The sequence below is a fragment of the Hirsutella rhossiliensis genome, assembly GCF_020360975.1.
Source record: "Hirsutella rhossiliensis strain HR02 chromosome Unknown scaffold00001, whole genome shotgun sequence".
Classification (NCBI taxonomy): domain Eukaryota; kingdom Fungi; phylum Ascomycota; class Sordariomycetes; order Hypocreales; family Ophiocordycipitaceae; genus Hirsutella; species Hirsutella rhossiliensis.
This window is the reverse complement of record NW_025408667.1, coordinates 5,037,999-5,061,783: the sequence shown is the minus strand read 5'-3', so window position 1 is coordinate 5,061,783 and position 23,785 is coordinate 5,037,999. Positions and strand designations below refer to the sequence as shown.

Here is a 23,785-nt window from a genome sequence, read left to right as displayed (position 1 = left end):
ATCGAATTAATATAGCTTATTAGTTTTCTATAAGAATTTAAGGTATTTATTAGGTTCTAATTTTAAGTATTTCTTTAAATTCTTTAAAGTATAGAGCGTATTCTTTAATCGTAGTATTTTCTCTTAGTAGCAAGGGTAGTAATATAAGTTTATTCTCGTCTTCCGTTTCTCTAGGTATTTCTTATTCTTTAGAGCTTATATCGTCGATACTTCGTTATTCCTCCTTAAGTTATTATCTAAGTTTCGTAAGTATAAGGGCTACGTCTATATTTTCTTTATTATATTATTTATAGACTACTTATTATTATTATTAATTTTTGTTTTATATATCTTCCTAGAATTGTTTACTATTCTTCTTAATTTAGTTTTAGGAGACTCCTTTAAGATAGGGGTATTCCGGTTCTACGAATTTAACTTATTTCTATATTTTAGGATCCCTTTATTATATTATTATAAGGGTCTTCTTTAATAGCTTTAGGAACTATCCGGTACTATTTTTATCGCTTAAGTATATTATATATTCGTTATTATAGTATATAGTCTAACTAAGGAGTTTATACTTTAGTTCTTATCTATTAGTAGCGTTTAGGTATTTCTTACCTTCTAGGGCTAGTGCCTAGTAGGTTTTCTTCTCCTTATAAGGTTATCTATATTCTTTAAAGTAATATCTAAGTTTCCTATAATTAAAATACTTTCCTTTACCTTTTTATATTATATCTAGATCTATCTTACCTAGGTTAGTTATATAGGCGTAGGTAATAGGAGTTTCGCGCTTCTTCTTATAGTTAGCGTATTAGCTAAAGTTATTTTTATAAGAAGGGTTTTAGTTTCCTCTTCCTTATTTCTTTTCTTAGCGTCGCGTATACTATCTATCGTTAATTCGTACTACTATAGTAATATAGTCTAAGAGGTTATTAGGTCGATTTTCCTTATAGAGCTCGTCCTTAACTTCTTCTTTAAGCCTATTATAGAATCGTAATATAAGGGGTTCGTCGTCTTAATTAAGTTTTAAGGTAACTTAACGGAACTTTATAGTATAATCTAATACTAAGATCCTTTATCGGAGTTCTTAAAGTTTTTATTTAGCTTCTCGTTCCTTATTAGTTATTCTAAATACCTTTATAATAGCTTCTTCGAATCCTTAGAAACTAGCAAAGACGTTATCTATTTCGTTATCTCGTCGCGCTAGTTAGTTATCGAGAAAGTCCCTTATAATAGGTCTAAACTAAGCGAGTACCGTTCTAAATAAATAATTTCCTATATAGAGTACCTTTTTAACTAGGTCTAAGAGTTTAGTAAGGTAAAACCGGTAGTAGGCTTTAAGTTAGGTAAGAAAGTCTTAAAGCGTGCTATAAGTACTATCGAATAGTCCTAGCTATTTTAGTTTAACTACTTCTCTAAGGTCCCTAACTTATCTATTGCCTCCTTTATTCCTAAGTAACTATACCTTATATTAAAGGGTAATAATCTCGCGTATTATATCCTAAGGCGATATAGTAGCTCTAGAGTTAGTTAATCTAGCTTACTATATAGGTATATTAATAGTTACGATATTACTTAGAGTAACGCGGTATTATACTAAATAAGAGCTTTTAATATATAATAACCGGTGTTATTTTTAAGGGATAAACCTATCGAGGGGTTTATATTAGTAGATATAATAAGGCGTAGTCTAAGTAATAATAAGTATATTATATTAGTAATAAGTTAGAGGTCGTAGACTATAGACTATAACTAGGTAATTAAAATTAAAGATAAATCGTAATAAAGACTTATATTAAAAGCTAGAGAGCTATCTATCTAAAGGAGTAAAAGTAGGTAGCTATATATACCTATAGAGACTATCCTTAGATTATAGGCCTAGCTATAATCCTTAATATTAGATCGTATAGAGTATAGTAATCTCGTTAATCTTAGATTACTTAGATCTCTACGATCCCCTTAATCCTATATCTATTAAATAGTTATACTAACTATTTATCCGTTAGACTATATTACGTGCTTAACGCGGTCGACCGTTAGCGGCCTAGTAGCCGTAGTTATAATAAGTATTATAACCCTTATCTCTTTTATTAACTTTCCTAAGCTTACTATAAAGCTTAGGGTAATAGCTTATAAAAGGAAGGAAGCTTAAATAAAAGCTAGCCTTAGCTTTAACTTCTTTTATAATCTTAATATATAAGCTATAAAAGTAAAAGGTATTAAACTATTTACCTTTATTAACCTATATAATAAAAAAGAGGTTAAAAGGCCTTAGCTAGCTAAGGCTAATTAGGGCCCCTTATAATAAAAAGGCTACTATTAATAGCCTAACTCTTATAATAGCCCTTTTTTTTAATAAGGGACTTTAACTTATACTACCTTTATTAAAACCTTTTTATAAAGCCCTTTAAGGCCTATAAAGTAAAAGCCCTTATTAGCTAGCTCGACCGCTATAAAGCTTCCTTACTAATAGACCTTAAGGTAGTTATAAAAGGTACTTATTAAAGGAAAGGCTTAAAAGGGACCTTAGTTATAGACCTTACTTTTTATAGCCCTTTTAAATAGCTAACCTAAGCTAATATTTAATTCCTAAAGGCTATAAGCTTAGATTATAAGCTTATAGCCTTTAAAGCTAACTTAAGGGGCCTTAATAAGCCCTTACTAGCTAGGCCTACTACCTATAATTATAGGAAAGTAAACTAAAAGGTATTTTTAAAATACTTAGCTAAGAAGGAATAAGACCTCCTTATAGTTATAAAGAGGGCTATAAAAAGAAACGACTTAAAAGGGATAGCTTTCCTTTTAATAAGAATACTTATAGAGGCCTTAAATATAGCTATACTAAAGATAAAGCCTTATAAGGGATCTAAGCCTTAGTAAACTAATACGCTAACTTACTTTTAGAAAGCCCTAAGCTTAGCTTAATAAGCCTATAGGTTAGTCTAAGATAAAGAGAGCTAAAAGAGCTTTATAAAGGCTTAGAATAGCTTTAAGTATACTATTAAGGCTATTAAAAAGTAATACTAAGAGAGTTTCTTAATAAAAGTAATAAGAAAGGATAGCTTTATAGCCTTTTCTTATACTAAGGCTAGAGCTAACCTTACCCTTCTTAGTATCTTATATATAAAAGAAGGGATAGAGGTAAAAGCTAAAGCCCTAGCCCCTTTTTTAGCCCCCCTTAAAGACTAAAAAAAAGAGCCCTTAGGCTATATAAGTAGTAAGAGTATAGTTAAGTAGGACTAACTAAAGCTAAAGGACCCTAAGATTAAAAGGGCTATTTTTAGCTATTTAAATAAAAAAGCCCTTAGCCTAGACTCCCTTAGCTTCCTCCCTATTTAATATATATATAAGGCTATCTTTATAGTCTTTAATAAGGCCTATAAAGCTTTATTTAACTAAGGATACTACCTTAAGGTATAAAAGGAATCTATAGGAATTATACTTCCTAAGTAAAATAAGCTAAACTATACTATCCCTAAAGCCTATAAGGTTATAAGTTTACTTACTTACTTAGAAAAGGTCCTTAAAAAGCTATATACTACCTAGCTAAGCTATTTAGCTAATATAGCTAGGCTTCTAAACTTTATATAGCTAAGAAGATAAATATAGTAATTAGTTATAAATATAGCCTTCCTCTTTCTATACTATATCTAAAAAAAGTAAGAGTTTAATAAAAAGGCTATTACTAGTACCTTTTTATTAAATATAAAGGGCGCCTTTAATTTTATATTAAAGAAATAGCTTATAAGGGTCCTAAGGGAATTAAACCTCTTTAAGGCCCTTATAAGCTAGGTAGACTACTTCCTTACTAAAAAGAAAATCTAGCTAGCCTTTAAAGGGTAAGCTTAGCCCCTTATAAACCTAGTAATAAGGGTGCCTTAAGGGTCCCTTATTAGCCCTATTTTATTCCTCTTATATATAAAAGGGATATTAGCGGCTAAGAGATACTAGCTATTTTATATAGATAACTTTAGTATCTTTATAATATTAACCTTAGCTAAGAAGAACGTTTAGTAGCTAGAATTAATAGCTATTAATCTACTTAAATAAGCTAAAAACTAAGGGGTTTACTTTTATTATAAAGCATAGCTTAATTTTATAGTTCTTAGAGATATCCCTTAGTAAGAGGGACTAAGGAAGCTAAAAACACCTAGTATAAAAAAAGGAAGAAGGAGCTAAAAAGAAGTATATAAAGGAGGGTAGGGGGTATAAAGGGAAGTATAAGTAGCGAGAGATAAAATAGATATACTAGTAACAGCTAGAAAGGAAGGGAAAAGCTAGTAAAAAGCTTAGTAGTTAAAAGGATATTAATAGCTTCTTTTAGTTAGATCTTCTTTATTAATTAAGATACTAAGTAGGTATAAAGAGGGGCGTTAAATAAAGGAAAGAAGGATAATTAAGGTAATATAATAATTATTCCCTTACTATAATTACTACCCTTATAAGAATTAAATCTCTCTACCTTACCTATCTAACCCCTTACTTTTAATTTTACCTTTATATATTTTTATATACTTCTTATATCTCTCTTTATAAGAGTTATAAGCCTAGGAGGAATAGAATTCTTATACCTTCTAGCTACTATAAAAGGCACCTTTCTTATATCCCTTATAGCTCTCTTTTACTGCTCTTACTAGAAAAGCTGATTTTTACTTAACTTTTTAACCCCTTCTCTTATAACGATATTAAAAAACGACTCCTTTACTACCCCTATAGTTTATAAAACGATTCTTATAAAGCCCTAAGATTAAGATAAGTAGGTAAAGGAGCTATAAGCTTATATAGATAGGACTATCTATAATTTAATCTTCTCTAATAAGTAGGACCCTCTTAAGCCCCCTCTTTATCCTAAGGTAATAGAATTTATAGAAGGAGCTTCCTTCTTTTTTAAGCTAACCTCTATATAGTAAAGAGCTTTTTTTACTACCTTAGGCGACTATAAGAGTTACCGAAAAGAATACCTTTATAAGATAAAGCTACTAACTACTACTTATATAGTAATAACGGAATTTATTAATACTATAAAGCTAATTTCTCTTTAAGAGGAAGAGACTCCTAGGTAGTAGCTTTTCAAGCTTAAGACCTTAATAGCTCCCTTAAAGGGCTATATAACTAACCGTATTAAGAAGACTTATACGGTATACCTAGGAGCCTTTTTTACTAGGAACTTACTAGCTTCTTTATAGCTAGCTAAGTAAGAAGAAATCCTTAAGAAAGCTAACTAATACTTCCTTATAAAAGCTCTTTCTAGCTAGTAGCTATAGGATATATCTCTATTAATAAAGCCTTTTAGTAACGGTTACTTAACTATCTTTTAAGAAGCTAGCTAGGAACTAAATAAAGAGGCTACTAGAGTATAATAGTAAGTAGTCTTATTCCTTTATAGCTAGTACTTAACCTAGACGGTTTAACCTATAGCCCCTATTACTACGGCTCCTATTACTACTACTATAGCTATTGCTCCTTTAGCTCCTCCTCCCTTAAGAGTATTAATACTATCTTTAACAGCTACTTTAGTCCTAGCCCTAGCTCTGCTTTCTACTCTAGGCCCGATCCTATTAGTTAGACCGGCCTAACTAGTCCCTTAATAGACCTTTTAGTCTATTAGTTAAAAAATTAAGGAACTAGTTAAAATCGAACCTCGTTAAAGTTAGTAATAAGGGGTAAAAAGGGGGGGTTTTTAAGTAGACCTTCTATACTAAGATAAGGATTCCTTAAAGAGATAATATATAAGGAGGAATTAACCTACCTACTAAGTATATAAAAAGCCCTATTAGCTAGAAGACTACTAATAGGTCTTTAAGGAAAACCGACTTAAAGGAGTTAACCCTTTAAAGAGGCTATAAGAAATAGTATAATAGTCTCTTAAGGAGGACCCCTTATTATAGAAGAAGATAAACGAGATTTAGGTTATTAAGAAATAGCAACTAATAACGCCGCTGCCCTTATTTAAGCCGTAAATTTAAGGAAGAATTATTAGTATAGTAAATCTAGTAGTCGTCTTCCCTATAAATTAATAAGGCTAAGACTAACTATTAGGACCCTCCGACTATCCCTTATAAAAATTAGCTATCCTTAACTTTAGTACTTCCCTTAATATCTATAATATACTCTTATAGTTCCGGTCCTTTAAAAAGGTATAAAGGGAATACCTTATTACTAGGGAATTAACTATATAGATAGAGGGATATAAAAGGGTTAATTTTATAATAAAATTACCTAATAGGTCTATATAAATTCTTTAAAGAAAAAGAGTAGCTTTTTACCCTTAATTTTTAATAAGCTTAATTTCCTTCCGCTTTCTTTAAAAGGAAGGAATCTTTTAAGATACGATGTCTAAACCTACGAGGCTAGTCTAAAAGAATTAGACTATTAAGCTTATAAAGGAAAAATTCGGTTAATTTATTCTTAAATTCTAACCTATTTATAGGAAAGAACTACTTAAGAAGTTAGCTTTCCTTACTAAGAGGAATAGGTCTATTATAAAGGACCCTCTTTTAGTAGCCTAAGAAGATAGTCTTCTTTAATATATATAACTTAGTTACTTAGGCCCCCTAGCTTTATATAAGCAAGGTTAATAATAAGGCGTATAAATAAAGGGCCTAAAGACTATTAAATATAAATACTATAGCTAAGGAAAGACTAAGAGACGATTTTCTAAACGAACGCCTTTATAGCCGGACTAGCTATATAAGGAAATTTAGGTCGACTAGACTAACGTCTCTAAGGACTAAGAAAGCTTCGTTAAGGTAATATTTTTATAGACGCTTTTTTAAGGATAGTTTTCCCTTATTTCTTATAGACCTACCTAAGTAAGTATAACTAGTTTACCCTTTAAGACTTCGTTAACTAGATAAAATCCTAATTTAGCTATAAGGTAAAGAAGATATAGTTTAACGGAGAGCTATTTATAAAAGATATCTTAAATTAGCTTTAAAAACAGTGTATTTTACCCCTCCTATTAATACCGAATACCTAGGCCTAGAATAAAGGGGTAGAAAGATTAAGGGGTACTATAATAGAAATAGCCTATATAATAAGACTTACTATAAGGCTTTTATACGTCCTTTAAAGGGAAGTCGTTAAGACCGCCTATTACCTTTAGAACCGGACCCTAAGGGACCCTAGGGGACTAAGGGACTATAGGGACCTAGAGACCCTTTTTAAGACTTAAGGAATAGACTAGAAATCTCCCCTTAAGCTCTTTATAAAAAGGAGGGCCTTACTAGCTTACCTTTATACCTATAGCTATAAAGTATACGTAATAACTACTAATATATAGCTAAAAAGGAAGAAGAAAAAAAAGCTTAATCCTAGAGCCTTTATTAGTTACCTCGTTAGTTATAATTCTATAAATATCTTTTAAATCTAGATTCCTCTTTTATAAAAGGTTATTTTAACTAAGGATATAACTTTTAATAAATATAGCTTCTTTAATAGAAAGAGGGATTAATAGCCCTTCTTACTCTTATAACCTTAGCTAATTTAGAAGATTTAAATCCCCCCTTCTTAATAGTCTTAAGAAGAGGTCTTAGATAAGGAAATAAAAGAAGAAACCGACGTTAAAGTAGTTAAGGATAACGCTAACTTTTGTTACGGCCAGGCACATACGAGCCTTGACGGCTATAAAGATGTATTGGCACTATGAACAAAGACTCAAAGCTAAGGAGCAAGAAAGGAAGACTAGACTACACGACCGAGCGGGCCCTTATATAGACACGAGGTCGCGCGTGGGCACGTGATGCTGCTTGGGCACGTGACACTGGTGAGGTTCTGCGCTGGCGGCTCTACGCTGGCGCCCAGGGTCGTGACACTGCCCCCGTCTAAGGCCTTGATATGCGTATCAAGGTAGTCAGTCGTGGCGGCGGGTTCTTGGTTTCACGGCTTTCTGCTGTGTCGTCATCGTCTCGTTCCTCGCAGCCCTCCTCCGCTGCAGCACATTCGATCCAGTATTGCAGGTTGACGGGTGGGCCTGCTGCGTCCGATGTTCATCGTGGAAAATCTTCAATGCCATTGGTGCGTTACGGAAATTCCTAGCCGGGTACCAGGTCTCATCAGGGTCACATCCCTTCCATAAGACCTGGTATTCCAGTCGTCGACTCCTACCGGTTACTCGAGACTGCTGGACTTGATCAACCTCCACTCGGGTTCTCCGTTGATCTCCTCGGGTGGCGGAGGTGACTGGATCTGCTGGGGCAAGGGGTTATCGGCTGCTTTTCGAAGACGGTCGGCGTGGAATAGGTTCTTCATTTTGTACGACTCGGGCAGCGTAGCTATGACCGCGTTCTTCCAGGATTACGAACGGACCTGACCATTGGTTATCTAGCCGAGTAGTCGGAGCGTTCGTGGCGAAGCCTTTCCTGCTGAGAAAAACTCGGTCACCGATGGCAAAGTCGGTTGGTCGTCGTTTCCTATTAGCCTGTTCCTTCTGACGTTCTTGAGCGGCGGTGGCAGCATTCCTGGCGTCTTCCTGGGTTTCCTGGGCGGTCTGCACAAGTTTCCTAGCTCTGGCGGCGGGGCCGGTGGCAGCGGGCTTTTCAGTCGGGGGCAGTGACAGGGGTTCCGGATATCTCGGCCTAGGGCTACTTTTAACGGTGCCATGTCGATGGAAGAGTGCCAAGACGAGTTATGGGCGAAGTCGAGGGCGGGCAGCAGAACTCCAGTTATCTTGATGCTTCGTCACGTAGAATCGTAGCTTTTGATCTAGGTATTGATTTGTGACTTCTACCCCTTGGGTCTGAGGTGTAGGGGCTTCCATGACGATGCTTCGTTCCCGTGAGCCGGTTAATCTCTGCGAGGAAGGCGAAATAAACTGTCCAGCGTTGTCAGAAATCCATACGAGGGCATACCGAAGAAACGATAGAGGTAGCGGAAGTAGCGGCTAGCTAAGACTTCTGCCGTATCGTTTTCTTTCCTGGGAGCGTGGCGATAATCCGGCAGCTTGCAGACGAAGGTCCAAACATAGTCATATCCGTAACGGTCTTTCGGCATATCCTTCCGTCACATTCGACGTGCTCCCAAACAGAGGTCGGTACGGGCAGTGGATGGAGCAGTCCAGGGTCTTGTCTCGAGGGTTTTGTTGCGGCGGCAGTCGTGGCAGTTCGAATATAACGACGGATATCCTCCTTCATCCTTGGCCAGTAGAAGTCTCGTTGGAGCAGCTTGATCACCTTGTTCTGTCCGGCGTGAGCGAAGATCTGGGGTTCGTGGGCTTCGCGAATGAGCGCGGTCTGAAGAAACGTCTGCTTGTCTGAGGTCTGGGCTGGTACGACCAGGTGTGTTCCATGGGTACCGAGGTCTTGGAGGAGGTTCTCTTGGCGGATCAACGAAACGAGTTCGGCTCCCTTCGGGACCGAGTTAGGAGTCTAGTTCTGGGCGGTCTTGATCGGGCGTCTGCTGTATCCTCGGTCTTCTGGGGTCTGTAGGGCACTCGTGGCCCTCAGACTAATGGTCTAGTAGGCTTAGGTTCGGGACTAAAGTTCGAGGGCAGGTTGCCGGCGGCCGTAGGGTCTAGAGAGTCGGTCGCGAAGCCTAGCCTTTCCGGAGGATCAGGGTCACCGTGCGTTCCTCGGCCCGGGCCTTTACGGTGGGGCTCCGCTGTCTTCCTGGAGAGGGCATCGGCGACTACGTTCAGTCGACCGGGGCGGTAGAGAAACGGATGTCGAACTGGGCGAGAAAGTCGGACCATCTGATCTGTCGTACCGAGCAGGCGCTTCGTAGAGAAATGGACTAAGGCTTCGTGATCGGTGATCACATCGAACTTCTGGCCTAAGAGCTCTGGGTAGAAGTGCTCTAGACTCTGTACGACGGCGAGCTCTCGATCTTGGATTGGGTAGGCTCGCTCGGCCGGGGTCATGGTCTTAGAGAAGAATCCAACGGGCTTCCAGGTCTGATCAGGCTGTTCCTGCCATAGAACACCAGCTGTGGCATTCCGGGAGGCATCGGTCTCCAGTCGGGTCGGCAGTTCTGGTCTAAAGAAGGCGAGGACCGGGGCTCGATAGCCAGGCGCTTGAGTTGATCAAATGCTTCGCGTTGCTCCGGGCCCATCACAAAGGCAACATCCTTCTTAAGCAACCGGTTCAGGGTTCTGCCACTCCAGAGGCGTGGTAGCAGAAAACACGGATGAAGTTGCATAGGCCAACGAATGATCGGATCGCGGTGCGGTCTCGGAGGTCCTCAAACTTCCAGTCTTGTATCGATCGAACTTTCCGAGGGTCGACACTAAGGCCCACACCGGCTTCAAGCAGAACGCCGAGGTAGTCAACCTTGGTCACGTTAAATCTAGACTTCTTGATGTCTCCCTGGAGTTTGCCTGATGGAGTCGCCAGATCACTTCTTGACAGTCTTTCAGTGGTCTCTTCTTTATCCGAGTAGATCAGGACGTCATCTGCGTAGGCGCTGGCGCACCGGTCGAGGAGATCGTGAAGCTGCGCGTTGATAAACTGCTGGAACCAGGCGGGACCTACCTTCAGACCGAACGGGAGGACTTTCCAGCGGAAAGTTCCGAAACAGGTGCGAAGGCGGTCAAATACTCGGAGTCAGGGTCCATGCGGAGACGGTGGAAGGCCTGGATCACATCGATCTTAGTGAAGCGTTGAGCTTCACGGCAACCAAGCAGTACCTTCGAGGGACGGAGCGGGCGTGATGCGACTTTTAAGATGATCGTTCATCAACGGTAGTCGATGCAGAAGCGGCGGGCGGTCGTGTTCGGTTTCGGGCGAAGAGGACAGAAGCGGCGTGCGGACTCGGATCGGGCTCGATGAAGTCTATCTCCGGAGGTGATCGACAGTCTCTTTCTCTAGAGGCAGATACTTAACGGGCGTGCGGTACGATGGGGTCCTGTCGGCGAAAGAGGCTTCTCAAGCTCTAGGACTACATCGTGACCGGGTCGGCTCGAAGGTAGGGTGTGGGCCTCTTTCTTCGAGAAGAATCCCTCTAGATGGGTGAGCTGGGGCGGTAGACGACTACGGACACAAGCAACATGCTCAGGGTCTTCTCCTGAGGAACGGAATGCTTTGTCCCTGGTAGGTCTTTTGATCCGGGAGACTTTAGCAACGGTTCGAGCACTAGGGACGGTCTGGTCAAGGCCGGAGCTTGGCTCGAGCTGGACTGGATCCCAGGGCATCAACGGTTCGAGTTCGTTCCACTGTTCGAATCTCTCGTGAGACTCTACTTGGCAGACCAGGGCGTTAATCAGGGCTTGATCTTCGGAGGCTTGGATCGAGGCGACGGAGACAGAAGTCGGTAGCAGGGGCGGTCGTGAGCTGAAAACGGACAGACTTCTTGGCAGACGGAGACTTGGACTGAAACGACGGAGACGGAGTCGGTAACGAGGTCGGGACAGAGGCCGGAGGTTTGATCAGAGCGGCCCCAGTTCTTGTGGAGGATCCGGTAGCGTTTCTCCTCTTTCTCGAGCAGGCGGTTCCGCCTCTCAGCGTCGGCCTGGATCTTAGGGTCGATCCGACCCGAGAGCGGGGCTTGACGAGAGCTGGATCGTCGGGGAGAACTTGGCGAGGGCAGGAAGATCATCTGGCCAGATGATCTGTCGGGCGGCGCAGTCAAGCAGGAGGCGCTTCTCCCGCATCCAGAAAAGACCGATAAAGATATCATGGCCACACTCAGCTATATCAAATGTCTCGTTTGCGAACGAACGGCCATCGATGACGAAAGTGGCGACCAGCTGTTTCTGGATATAGCCGGCTGGCTTTCCACGGAAGTCTTGGAGAATCCGACTCGGGAGCTCCTTAATCTGGGCTCCGAGTCTTTGGGCGGCGGACTGGGCGAAGGTTGGGCTAACCAGCAAACGGGTTTCGGCTCCGGTATCACAGAGGAGCGGGCAGGTAGGCTCACCATCCACTTGGACTTGACTTGGCAGAGTGAATGACTTGCTAGACCTACTCGCTGTCTGTGACACCTTAGGGACCATCAAGGAGTCTTGTGATGGTCCTATTCGTTTCCCGAATCTTGATCAGAGTCGTTGGCAGGGACAGGGACGGAGGCGACACGGGAGACAGCATGGGTGCAGTCGGGACACTCGCGAGAGAGGTGCCCTGTTTTCCACAAATAAAGCAGGTGCCATTATCCCAATGGACCCTTTTCTCATCGTCGGTCAAGGCTCTGCCAGCATCACGCGAGGTGATAGGGGTCGAGCCGGTCTTGTTCGGAGTCTTGGCGGTAGTCGGAGCAGTCTTAGTCGGCGCGCGGCGAGATCGGTCGGAAGAGCGGGAGTCCTGTGTCTGCCTCATACTCCTCTTCTGGCAGTGGACAGCGTCTTTAATGAACCCGAAAACCTCGTAGGTCACGGACTCGTCGCGGGTCTTGGTCAAGAGGCTGTTATCTAGGTTGGCCGGGATGTGCTGCCACAGGGTATGCTTCATCTGGTCCTCAGGCACACGACCGGTCGCAGTTAAGTAGTCAAATTCCGCAAGAAAGTCCACAATGTCGGTCTTCCCATTCACGGTAAACTGGAGGCGTTGCAGGCGGTCAAGAGCCTCGGAAAGCTCATTCGGATTGCCATAGGCGGACTCAAGGGCTTGGATCATCTCTGCCACTCCAGAGAAGGGTCGAGTGTCAGAGGAGAAGCGGGTTTCAAGTGCTCGGCGGGCTTTTCCCTCGAGCAGGTTATACAGACAGACCATCCGGCTGTTCTCAGTCCGGAAGGTTCGCACGTCTTCGTCAAATTTGTTCTTTATGCTCAGGATGAAGGAATGGAACTCGTCCTTCTTCCTGAGAACGTCGGAGACCTTGATGCGCGATTTGGCGGCGTCGCTGTACTCGGGGTTCTTGCCCTCTGGGAAGGGGCAAAAATAGGCCAGGCAGCTTTGCCTGTTGGTCGGAAGGCCGGGCCATTTGGGCCGGCAAAAAGCAGTCGAGGGCTCCCGGTGCTGTCGATTTGATTCAACAGACGGAGAGCGTTCATTTAGACGGGCCGTTAAGGCCGCAATCTGTTCTCTCATCTCGCGGATGAGGCGTCTTGGGGCTCAGGGCAGCCATGGCTACTATTTCGGATTCAGTGGCTTGGCCAGCAAGCCGGGTGGAACGGCGAGGCTGATCCGATGGCAGGGCTTCCTCAGATATCATAGTCTCGAGGTCAGAGTCTGGGGTCGGAAATGATACCACGCGGAATCACGGTCAGATGCCTGCACGAGCAGGGACGGTCGGAGGTCAGACGGGACGAATCCCTTGGTCGGAACGGTTGGTCGGACGACTACACACGCGTAGTCTTGGTCGGAACGGACGTGATCTCAGCCTTGAGGATCACTTGGTCGGTGGTCAGGTCTTGGTCGGAACGGTCAGAACGGATGCGCTGGATTTACGTCAGGCGCGTGTGACGTGAAAGCTCGGTGCCTATTTGCTTAATCGCTGGCAAGCGATCTTATTGAGCTTTGAGTAGTGTTACGGCCAGGCACATACGAGCCTTGACGGCTATAAAGATGTATTGGCACTATGAACAAAGACTCAAAGCTAAGGAGCAAGAAAGGAAGACTAGACTACACGACCGAGCGGGCCCTTATATAGACACGAGGTCGCGCGTGGGCACGTGATGCTGCTTGGGCACGTGACACTGGTGAGGTTCTGCGCTGGCGGCTCTACGCTGGCGCCCAGGGTCGTGACAACTTTAAAGAAGAGGAAGCTACTAAATTAGATAATCTAGATAAAGAAAGAGACTATAGGAAAGCGGTAGAGCTAAAATACGCTTACCTACCTATGCCTCCTCCTATATAAGAAGAAGATCTAAAAGTAGTTTTTTTAGTTAGTCTTCCTATCTCGACCCTTAAAAGGGTAGGAAAGGCACCTCTTTTAAAGGATTACTTAGCTGCCTTTTTATCCCTACTTTAAGAAGTAAAGGAAGGTATAGGGCCCGATATAAAAGAAGACTAATATCTCCTTTATTTTAATTATTTTTCCGACTTCTATCTAACGCTAATAAAAGATAGTTCTTATAAAGCGTTTATAGTAAGCTAGCTTTTTAAGCTACTATTAGTAAGGAAGGTATATAAAAGAGACCTCCCGGACCTACTAGTAAACTAAAAGTAGCTAGAAAGACACCCCTTTAAAGACTAGTTTTTCTAGGCCTAGAAAGACTACCTAGCCTTATATAAAGAGATAGGGTCTTTTAAAGAGGTCCTTAAGGAAAAGGTAAGAGGAAAATAGGTCCTTAGCTATAAGTAGGTCTTTATTTATAAGACTAATAAATATAGCTTCTTTTAAAAGTATAAAGCTTAGTTAGTTATCTATAAGAATTAATAGGAAAAGGGGGATCTACTTACTAAGGTAACTACCTTAGTAAGGATATCTTTTTAAACCTTTATAGCTATAGTTAGAATTTAACCTTAAACTTAATTAGATAGATATAGTTAACGCCTTTATTAACTACCTACTTAAGGAAGAAGAAGTTATTTATATAAAGCTTCCTCTTAGTTTCTAATAACTAGGAAAGGTTCTATAGCTTAGGAAAGCTTTATATAAACTATAAAGATTACCTCTTCTTTAGCAATAGTATTTAATAGGTTCCCTTAAAGCCCTAGGCTTTAAGAAAGTCCCTTAAGAACCGTATATAATATAAAAGGGTAAAATTATAGTTTTCTTTTATATCGATAATATTATCTAGGCCTACCTAAAAGAGGAAAAGGCTATAGCTAAGGAGGCTATATAAGGCCTATAATAAAAGTATAAGATAATTAAGCTAAGGAAGCTAAAGTAGTTCCTAAGGATATAAATCCTTTAAAATAGGTCCTAATAAACTATCTAGCTTACCTAAGACGCTTATATCGATAAGGTCGCTTATAAATTCCTCCTTAATTCCCTTAATAAAAGCTACCCTCTACGCTTATATTAAACGAAGAGCTTTTACTTAATCTATCCTTTTAAGCTAGGGAGTAAGAGAAATACTAATATTAATAGAAGGTAAGCTCCTTACTTTTTTAGCTATTTTTATTAGACCGGATATCTCTTTTATAGTCTCTTAGCTAGCTAAGTATAACTAGAATCCTAGCCCTAAGTATTAAGAAGTAATAAATAAAGCTATCCTTTATCTCTATTTAATAAGATTATATAGTCTATACTTAAGAGGGTAAGAAAGGAAGAAATTAGCTACTAAAATCTTTCTTTATTTAAGCGATTCGTTCTTTATAGATAATTCCTTAGATAGAAAGAGCTTATAAGGGTATATTATATCCCTTTTTAAAGGAACTATTACTTAGAGAGCTTCGAAGTAAGCTACTATTACGACTTTTAGTATAAAAGCAGAGCTACTAGATTTTTTAAAATCGTTAAAAGAAGCGATTTTCCTTAGCCGGCTACTAATATCGCTATTACTATAAATTCCGTCCCTATTAGCTATAAAATATAATAATATATAGACTATACGAATTCTTATAAAGGAAAATAGTAAGCTATCGACCTAGCTATAGTATATTAATATCTACTAGTATTAGTTATACTAAGGGGTCTAAAAGGGACTTATTTCTATCCGTTAAGTTCTAATAGTTTTAATATAAGCTAACGGTCTTATAAAGCCCTTACTAAAGTATAAGCTACCTATCTTTTTATAGTAAATTAAGCTAGAAGACGTTTAAGAAAAGCTATCCTTAGAGGCCCGCCTTAAGAGTCTATAAGAAGAGCTAATAGTATATATAAGAAGGTAATATTTATAGCTAAAGAAAAGGAAGAGGTTTTTCCCTTTAAAGGGCCCTTTATTTTAATTAAGGTACTCCCTTTTAAGAAGGCCCCCTTTCTTATAAGACTTTCCCCTCTTTAAGCCCTTATTCCTTTTTTTTATATTATTACTTATATATAGCCTTTAGGGCTATAGTAAGGCTAGTAAGGGCCTAGGCCCTTATTAGTAGTTCTAGCTAGCTATAGAGCTTAGGGGCTTATAACTAATTAAGGAAAGGGTAGCTATAAAGGTAAATAATAAAGGAAAGGTTAGTTTAGTTCCTTTTATATAGTAATTTTCCTACCTAAGGGCCCTAGGGCCCCTAGGTTACTCCTTTTTAGGCTACTTAGCTATCCTTATCTCTATTTTAGCTAAGAAGGTTAAAAGGGCTTCCCTTCCTTCCTTAGAGCTATAGAGAATAAGTAAGCTAAGGGCCCCTTTTTATCTCTTAAAGGTTTAGTTAAGGACCTCTCTTTCCCTCTTATAGTTCGGGCACCTTAAAATAAGGTACCTAGCTATATACCTTCCTTAGCTATAGTAGTAGTCGTCTCGGTCTACCTTATTAGTCCTTTTTAAGAAGGAAAATAAGAAGCCGGCCTTAAAGAAGAGCTAGTAAAAGGCTAAGAAGGTTAGCTTAGGCCTCCCTATAAGGTCCTTTTCTAAGCTAAGGGCTAGGCGGGGTCTTTTAAATAGATATATTATACTTACCTGGGCCCTAGCACAAGGCCTTTGCCATGTAATATCCTAGAGTCCTTTTTAATAGTCCTTAGTAGCTTACTAGACCTTTCTTTATAAGTAGCTAATAGAGACTAAGGGGGTCCCTTAGGTAAGGGCCCCTAAGCCTCTTTTAGCTAGCTAGTTAGCTAGCTCGTTACTAAGGATCCTTAGGTAGCTAGGGCACTAGTATAGCTATACGTTATAAAAGGCTTCTAAGCTAAATAAGAGCCTTTTAATATATATAGCTAGGTCTAAGAAACCTATAACCTTTTTTATAGCGGCTTAGCTATTTATAAAGATATAGGTATTTATAAGGGGGTTAAGAGGGCTAAGCTTTAAGGGCTAAGGCTTCTTAGCTAGGTCCTTTAAGACCCTTAGTATCGCGAATAGCTCTATATTAGCTACTTTAATTAAGGGCCCTAGGTTCTTATAGTACGCTTTAATAATCTTATTTTCTAGGCCTATTTTATTAAAGGAGTAAGTATTAGTCTTTATAAGGGACCCTTTAGGGCCCCCCTTAAAGCTATTAGTATAGAAGGCTAAGGGCTATAACCTAAGGTCTTCTAAGCTAGCTAAGCTAGCTAAGAGGTATTAGTATTACTTTATAGCTAAGGGCTTAAGGGTTTTTATTACTATAATAAAGGCCTTAGGCTTTAGGGCCTATAAGGGCTTTTAGCTAGCTTTCCTTCTTTCTAAGTTATAATTAGGTCTTATAAGGGCTACTAGGCCTTTAAGGAGGTAAAAGAGCTATATATATAGCCTAATATAGCTTATAGCCTCTTAGTTAAAGCTTAAGTTAGCGAGGTTATCTTATATAGCTAGGTTATAAGCTTACCTTATAAGGTAACTAAGTAAAAAGTATAGGGTCTAAAGGGTATAAGAGAAGTATATACTTTTAAATTATACCTTTAGTAGTAGTAGGGCTACTTTAGCTTCTAGACCCTTAATTAAGGATCCTTTAAAGGCCCTTAAGACCTTTAAAAGAGCCTAGTTTTATAGCCTTTAAAAAGGCTTTATAAAGCTCTTAAAGGTCTTAGGCCCCCTATACTAATATTAGGCCCTATAGTCTATTATAGAGGTTATATAAGCCTAGTAGAGCTATTTAAAGGCTTTAAATAATAGGCTTTTTTATATAGAGGTTAAGCGGGATAGTCCTTTAAAAGCAGCTTATATAAAGGCTACCTTCTTCTTAATATATTATTTAAATAAGAGCTTAAAATTAAAGAAGACCCTTAGCTACTATACTAAGGGATTTACCTTAAAAAATAAGTATCTTACTATTATACCCTTTAAAATATCTACCGTTACTTACTAAAGTAAATAAGTTCTATCTTTAAGGGGTTAAAGTAAACCCCTTAGTCTTTAGCTTATTTAAATAGGCTAGTAGCTATTACTTCTAGCTATTAAACGTTCTTCTTAGCTAAGGTTAACGTTATAGAGATACTAAAGTTATCTATATAAGATAGCTAGTATCCCTTAGCTACTAGTATCCCCCTTACGTATAAGAGAAATAAAATAAGGCTAATAAGGGACCTTTAGGGCACTCTTATTACTAGGTTTATAAGGGGCTAGACTTACCCTTTAAAGGCTAGTTAGATCTTCCTTTTAGTAAGGAAGTAGTCTACCTAGCTTATAAGGGCCTTAGGGAGGTTTAGTTCCCTTAGGACCCTTATAAGCTATTCCTTTAATATAAAATCGAAGGCGCTCTTTATATTTAATAAGAGGGTATTAGTAATAGCCTTCTTATTAGACTCCTACTTCTTTTAAATATAATATAAAAGGAGGAAGGCCGTATTTATAGCTAACTACTATTTTCGTCCTTTTAGCTACGTAAGGTTTAAAAGCCTAGCTATATTAGCTAAATAGCTTAGCTAAGTAGTATATAGCTTTTTAAGGACCTTTCCTAAGTAGTTAAGTAGACTTATAACCTTATAGGCTTTAAGGATAGTATAGTTTAGCTTATTTTACTTAGAAAGTATAATTCTTATAGCTTCTTTCTATACCTTAAGGTAGTATCCTTAGTTAACTAAAGCTTTATAGGCCCTATTAAAGACTATAAGGATAGCTTTATATATATATTAAATAGGGAGGAAGATAAAAGAGTCTAAGCTAAGGGCTTTCTTATTAAAAAGAGCTAAAAATAGCCCTCTTAATCTTAGGGTCCTTTAGCTTTAGCTAGTCTTACTTAACTATACCCTTATTACTTATATAGCCTAAGGGCTCTTCTTTTTCTAAGCTTTAAGAGGGGCTAAAAGGAGGGCTAGGGCTAGGGTCTAGGGTTAAAAAAAGGGTTATTAAGAAAGCCTTATATTTTTCTATTAAGGTATTAGCTTTTACTTCTATTCCTTCTTTTATATATAAGATACTAAGAAGGTAGGGTTAGCTTTAGCCTTAGTATAGGAAAAGGCTATAAAGACGTCCTTTCTTATTACTTTTATTAAGAAGCTCTCTTAGTATTACTTCTTAGTAGCCTTAATAGTATACTTAAAGCTATTTTAGGCCTTTATAAAGCTCTTCTAGCTTTCTTTATCTTAAGCTAGCCTATAAGCTTATTAGGCTAGGCTTAGGGCTTTTTAAAGGTAGGTTAGCTCGTCGGTTCACTAGGGCTTAGATCCTTTATAAGGCCTTTTTTTTAGTATCGCTATATTTAAGGCCTTTATAAAGGTTCTTTTTAAAAGGGAAGCTATCCCTTTTAAGTCGTTTCTTTTTATAGCCCTCTCTATAGCTATAAGGAGGTCCTATTTCTTCTTAGCTAAGTATTTTAAAAATACCTTTTAGTTTACTTTCCTATAATTATAAGTAGTAGGCCTAGCTAGTAGTAGCTTATTAGGGCCCCTTAAGCTAGCTTTAAAGGCTATAGGCTTATAATCTAAGCCTATAGCCTTTAAGAAGCGGAAGTTAGCTTAGGTTAGCTATTTAAAAGAGCTATAAAAAGTAAGGTCTATAATTAAAGCCCCTTTTAAGCCTTTCCTTTAATAAGTGCCTTTTATAGCTACCTTAAGGTCTATTAGTAAGGAAGCCTTATAGCGGTTAAGCTAGCTAATAAGGGCTTTTACCTTATAGGCTTTAAAGGGTTCTATAAAAGGGTTTTAATAAGGGTAGTATAAGTTAAAGTCCTTTATTAGTAGGAAGGGCTATTATAAGAGCTAGGCTATTAGTAGTAGCCTTTTTATTATAAGGGGCCCTTACTAGCCTTAGCTAGCTAGGGCCCCTTTAACCTCTTTTTTATTATATAAGTTAATAAGGGTAAACGGCTCGGCGCCTTTTACCTTTATAGCTTATATATTAAAATTATAAAAGAGGTTAAAGCTAAGGCTAGCTTCTATTTAAGCTTCCTTTCTTTTATAAGCTATAACCTTAGGCCTCTTAGCGAGCTTAGGAAAGTTAGTAAAAAGGATAAGGGTTATAATATTATAAGCTAGATACTATATAGGGATATAGCTATTATCGATCTTATAAAGGTAAGGCTCTTATAATAAGATAAGGTCTACTTTTATTTTTAAGGCTTACTCTAAGATTAATAGGTTAGCTATTTCCTACCTATTAGTATTATACTATATAATACTAATAGGGTTATAATTAGGCCTAGGGGGCCTAAGGGGCTTTAAGGGCCCTATAAGTATAAGGGGGCTAGGGCTATTAAGTATTAGTTATTTCCTTATAAACTTTATATTATACTTTATTAGTTATAAAGTACTCTCTCTTATAGTTATAGTATTAAACCTTAAAATAAAAGTAGCCTTAGCTAGCCTTATAGCTAAGGTAGTTATAGTCCTTAGTTAGGTACTTTTCTATATAAAAGGTATACTTAATAAGCTGCTAGTAGGTCTAAGAGTTATAGCTTAAGGAAAGGCACCTATAGTACTATATATATATAGTATATTCTTTATAGGCCTTAACTTAAATTTATAGACCTACTATATAAAGGCCTTTTTTCTAGTATTTAGCCCTTATAGCCTTTAAAGGGACTATAAAGATAACCGATCCTACCTTCTATATTAGGCCTAGGGTGCCTAGCTACTTAGGCTGCCTTAAGATATCGATCTCGCTAAAGGTTTTAACTTCTATAGTAAAGATATTAAGGATAGGGGTCTCTAAGAGGTTAGGGACGCTCTAGGCTACTAGCTTAGTTTAGCTAGTAAGAAGGTCGGCCGATTTAATAAGTAGCTCCTTAAAGTATAAGGACTACTTCTCTCGCTACTTTAAAAGCTTCTTTACTATATATAAGGCCTTTATTATTATAACTATATTACCTTTATTTAAGGTCGATAGAGCTAATATAGCTAGTTCCCCTATAGCCTTATTAAGCTTATTATAAAGCGTAATAAGGTTAATAGTTAGCGTTAGCGATTCCTTTTTTAGCTTTAAGATAAGTTAAAAGTCCTCTTTTACGTTCCTTTTAGCTAGGGCCTTAGCTATAGTCTTAGCTAAGGCTTTCGCTAGAGCCTTAGCTAGGGCCTTAGCTAGGGCCTTAAGGAAGGGGTGCTAGGGCTAAGGCTAGGTTTACTATAAGTATTAAAATATAAGTTAAATAGGTATAGGGCTAATAAGGCTACTAAGTATAGCTCTCTTTTACCCCTTTACTTACTTTAAGGGCTAGTTAAGCTAAAAGTAGCTAGCCTAAAGTAGGGCTAAGCTAGGCCTAAAGAGGCTAGTCTTTAGTATAAGCTAAGTATTATCTTCTATCTTAATATCTTCTAGGTCTTAGTCTTAGGTCCTAGGCCTTTCTTCTAAGGTCCTTAAAAGGCGTTAGCCTTTTAGAGCTTCTTTTAAGCGGGCCTTAGCCTTTAAAGTACTTATTTCGACCCTTAAGTTAAGGGGGTTAAAGTTAAAGGGGCCCTCCTTATATCTAGGCTAGGGTCCTAAGTCGGGTCCGGGCTTAGTCTTATTAGCGGGGGGGGGGTATATACCCTTAGTTAGTAAGGGTAGGGAAGAGTTTTCTACTTATATAAAGGAGAACCTTACTTAATTCGTAATCTTTAGTAGTATATTACGTACCCGTTAATAGCTATACAAGGCTATACTTAAGGGGGCGTAATACGCTATTTATAATAGTTCTAAGCGTATACCTTTTCTATATTTTAAGCTTAGTTTCGAAAAGTTAGCTAAGAAAATATAGTTTATATAGCTACGCGCTTAGCCCTTATTCCTTAAGTAGGTCTAAAAGAGCCTAGGGACCTAAAAGGGCCCTTACTTTCCTTAAGTAAAAGGAGAAGTATAAAACTAAGAACCTCCTTTATACGCTTACTAGCCTAAAGCTATATTAGCTATACCCTTAAAGGGCAGGCTATAGCTAAGGGGGTATATCGCGAAGTATAGCTTAATTTCGTAGTTCTTAGAGATATCCCTTAGTAAGAAGGACTAAGGAAGCTAAAAACACCTAGTATAGAAAAAGGAAGAAGGAGCTAAAAAGAGGTTCTAAAAGGAGGGTAGGGGGTATAAGTAAAAGTATAAGTAGCGAGAGATAAGATAGATATACTAGTAACGGCTAGAAAGGAAGGGAAAAACTAGTAAAAAGCTTAGTAGTTAAAAGGATATTAGTAGCTTCTTTAAGTAGGATCTTCTTTATTAATTAAGATACTAGATAGGTATAAAGAAGGGCGTTAGATAAAGAAAAGAAGGATAATTAAGGTAATATAATAATTATTCCCCTACTATAATTACTGCCCTTATAAGAATTAAATCTCTCTGCCTTACCTATCTAACCCCTTACTTTTAAATTTACCTTTATATATTTTTATATACTTCTTATATCTCTCTTTACGAGAACTTTAACCCCTTAAAAATAAAACTTATTTACTTTAGTAGGTAATAGTAGCTTATTTTAAAGGGTATAATAGTAGGAGGCTTATTTTTTAAGGTAAAGCCCTTAGTATAGTAGCTAAGGGTCTACTTTAATTCTAAGCTCCTATTTAAATAATATATTAAGAAGAAGGTAGCCTCTATATAAGCTACCTTTAAAAGACTATCTTACTTAACCTTTATATAAAAAGGCCTATTATTAAAGCCTTAAAATAGCTTTACTTAGCTTATATAACCTTTATAATAGACTATAAGGTCTAGCTTTAGTATAAGAGGCCTAAGACCCTTAAGAGCCTTTTAAAGCCTTTTTAAAGGCTCTAAAACTAAGCTCTTTTAAAGGTCTTAAGGGCCTTTAAAGGATCCCTTATTAAGGCTTTAAAAGCTAAAGCGGCCTTACTACTACTAAAGGTATAATTTAAAAGGGTATACCTCTCTTATACCCTTTAAACCCTATACTTCTTACCTAGTTACCCTATAAAGTAAGCTTACTACTTAGCTATATAAGATAACCTCGCTAAATTAAGCTTTAACTTAAGGGCCTTAAGCTATATTAAGCTATATATATAGCTCTTCTACCTCCTTAAAAGCCTAGTAGCTCTTATAGGACTTAATTATAACTTAGAAATAAGGAAAGCTAGCTAAGAGCCCTTATAGGCCCTAGAGCCTAAGGCCTTTATTATAATAATAAAGGCTTTTAAGCCCTTAGCTAAGAAGTAATATTAACGCTTCTTAGCTAGCTTAGCTAGCTTAAAAGACTTTAGGTTATAGCCCTTAGCCTTTTATACTAATAGCTTTAAAGGGTGCCTTAATAGGTCCTTTATAAAGACTAACGCTTACTTTTTCTATAAAATAAGCTTAGAAAATAAGCCTATTAAAGCGTACTATAAGAACCTAGGGCCCTTAATCGAAGTAGCTAATATAGAGCTATTTACGATACTAAGGGTCTTAGAGGACCTAGCTAGGAGGCCTCGGCCTTTAAAGCTTAGCCCCTTTAACCCCCTTATAAATACCTATATTTTTATAGATAGCTAAGCCGCTATAAAAAAGGTTATAAGTTTCTTAGACCTAGTAATATATATTAAAAGGCTCTTATTTAGCTTAGAAGCCTTTTATAATATATAGTTATACTAGTGCCCTAGCTACCTAGGGATCTTTAGTAATAAGCTAGCTAACTAGCTAGCTAAAAAAGGCTTAAGGGCTCCTACCTAAGGGACCCCCTTAGTCTTTATTAGCTACTTATAAAGAAAGGTCTAGTAAGCTACTAAGGACTATTAAAAGGGACTCTAGGCTACTAAGGCGGCTAAAGGCCTTAGGGCTAAAGGCCGAGGTAAGTACTATATATTTATCTAAAAGACCCCTTACTTAGCCCTTAGCCTAGAAAAGGACCTTATAGGGAGGCCTAAGCTAATATTCTTAGCCTTTTACTAGCTCCTCTTTAAGGCTAGCTTCTTATTTTCCTTCTTAAAAAAGACTAATAAGGTAGACCGAGATAACTACTATTATAGCTAAGGAAGGTATACGGCTAAGTACCTTATCCTAAGGTGCTTAAACTATAGGAGGGAAAGAGAGGTCCTTTACTAGACCTTTAAGAGATAGAAGGGGCCCCTTAGCCTACCTATTCTCTAT

General features: G+C 38.4%; 1 protein-coding gene across 1 annotated transcript; it reads right to left on the bottom strand.

Moving 5' to 3' along the window:
- Positions 1 to 11,897: 11,897 nt before the first annotated feature.
- On the bottom strand, positions 11,898 to 12,938 carry HRG_00650 (uncharacterized protein; the record flags this gene model as incomplete). The annotated part of the gene is made up of 1 exon (XM_044859121.1): positions 11,898 to 12,938. One exon carries the CDS (start codon positions 12,936 to 12,938, stop codon positions 11,898 to 11,900), a length of 1,041 nt encoding a protein of 346 aa, XP_044725521.1.
- Between the last annotated feature and the right edge of the window lie 10,847 nt (positions 12,939 to 23,785).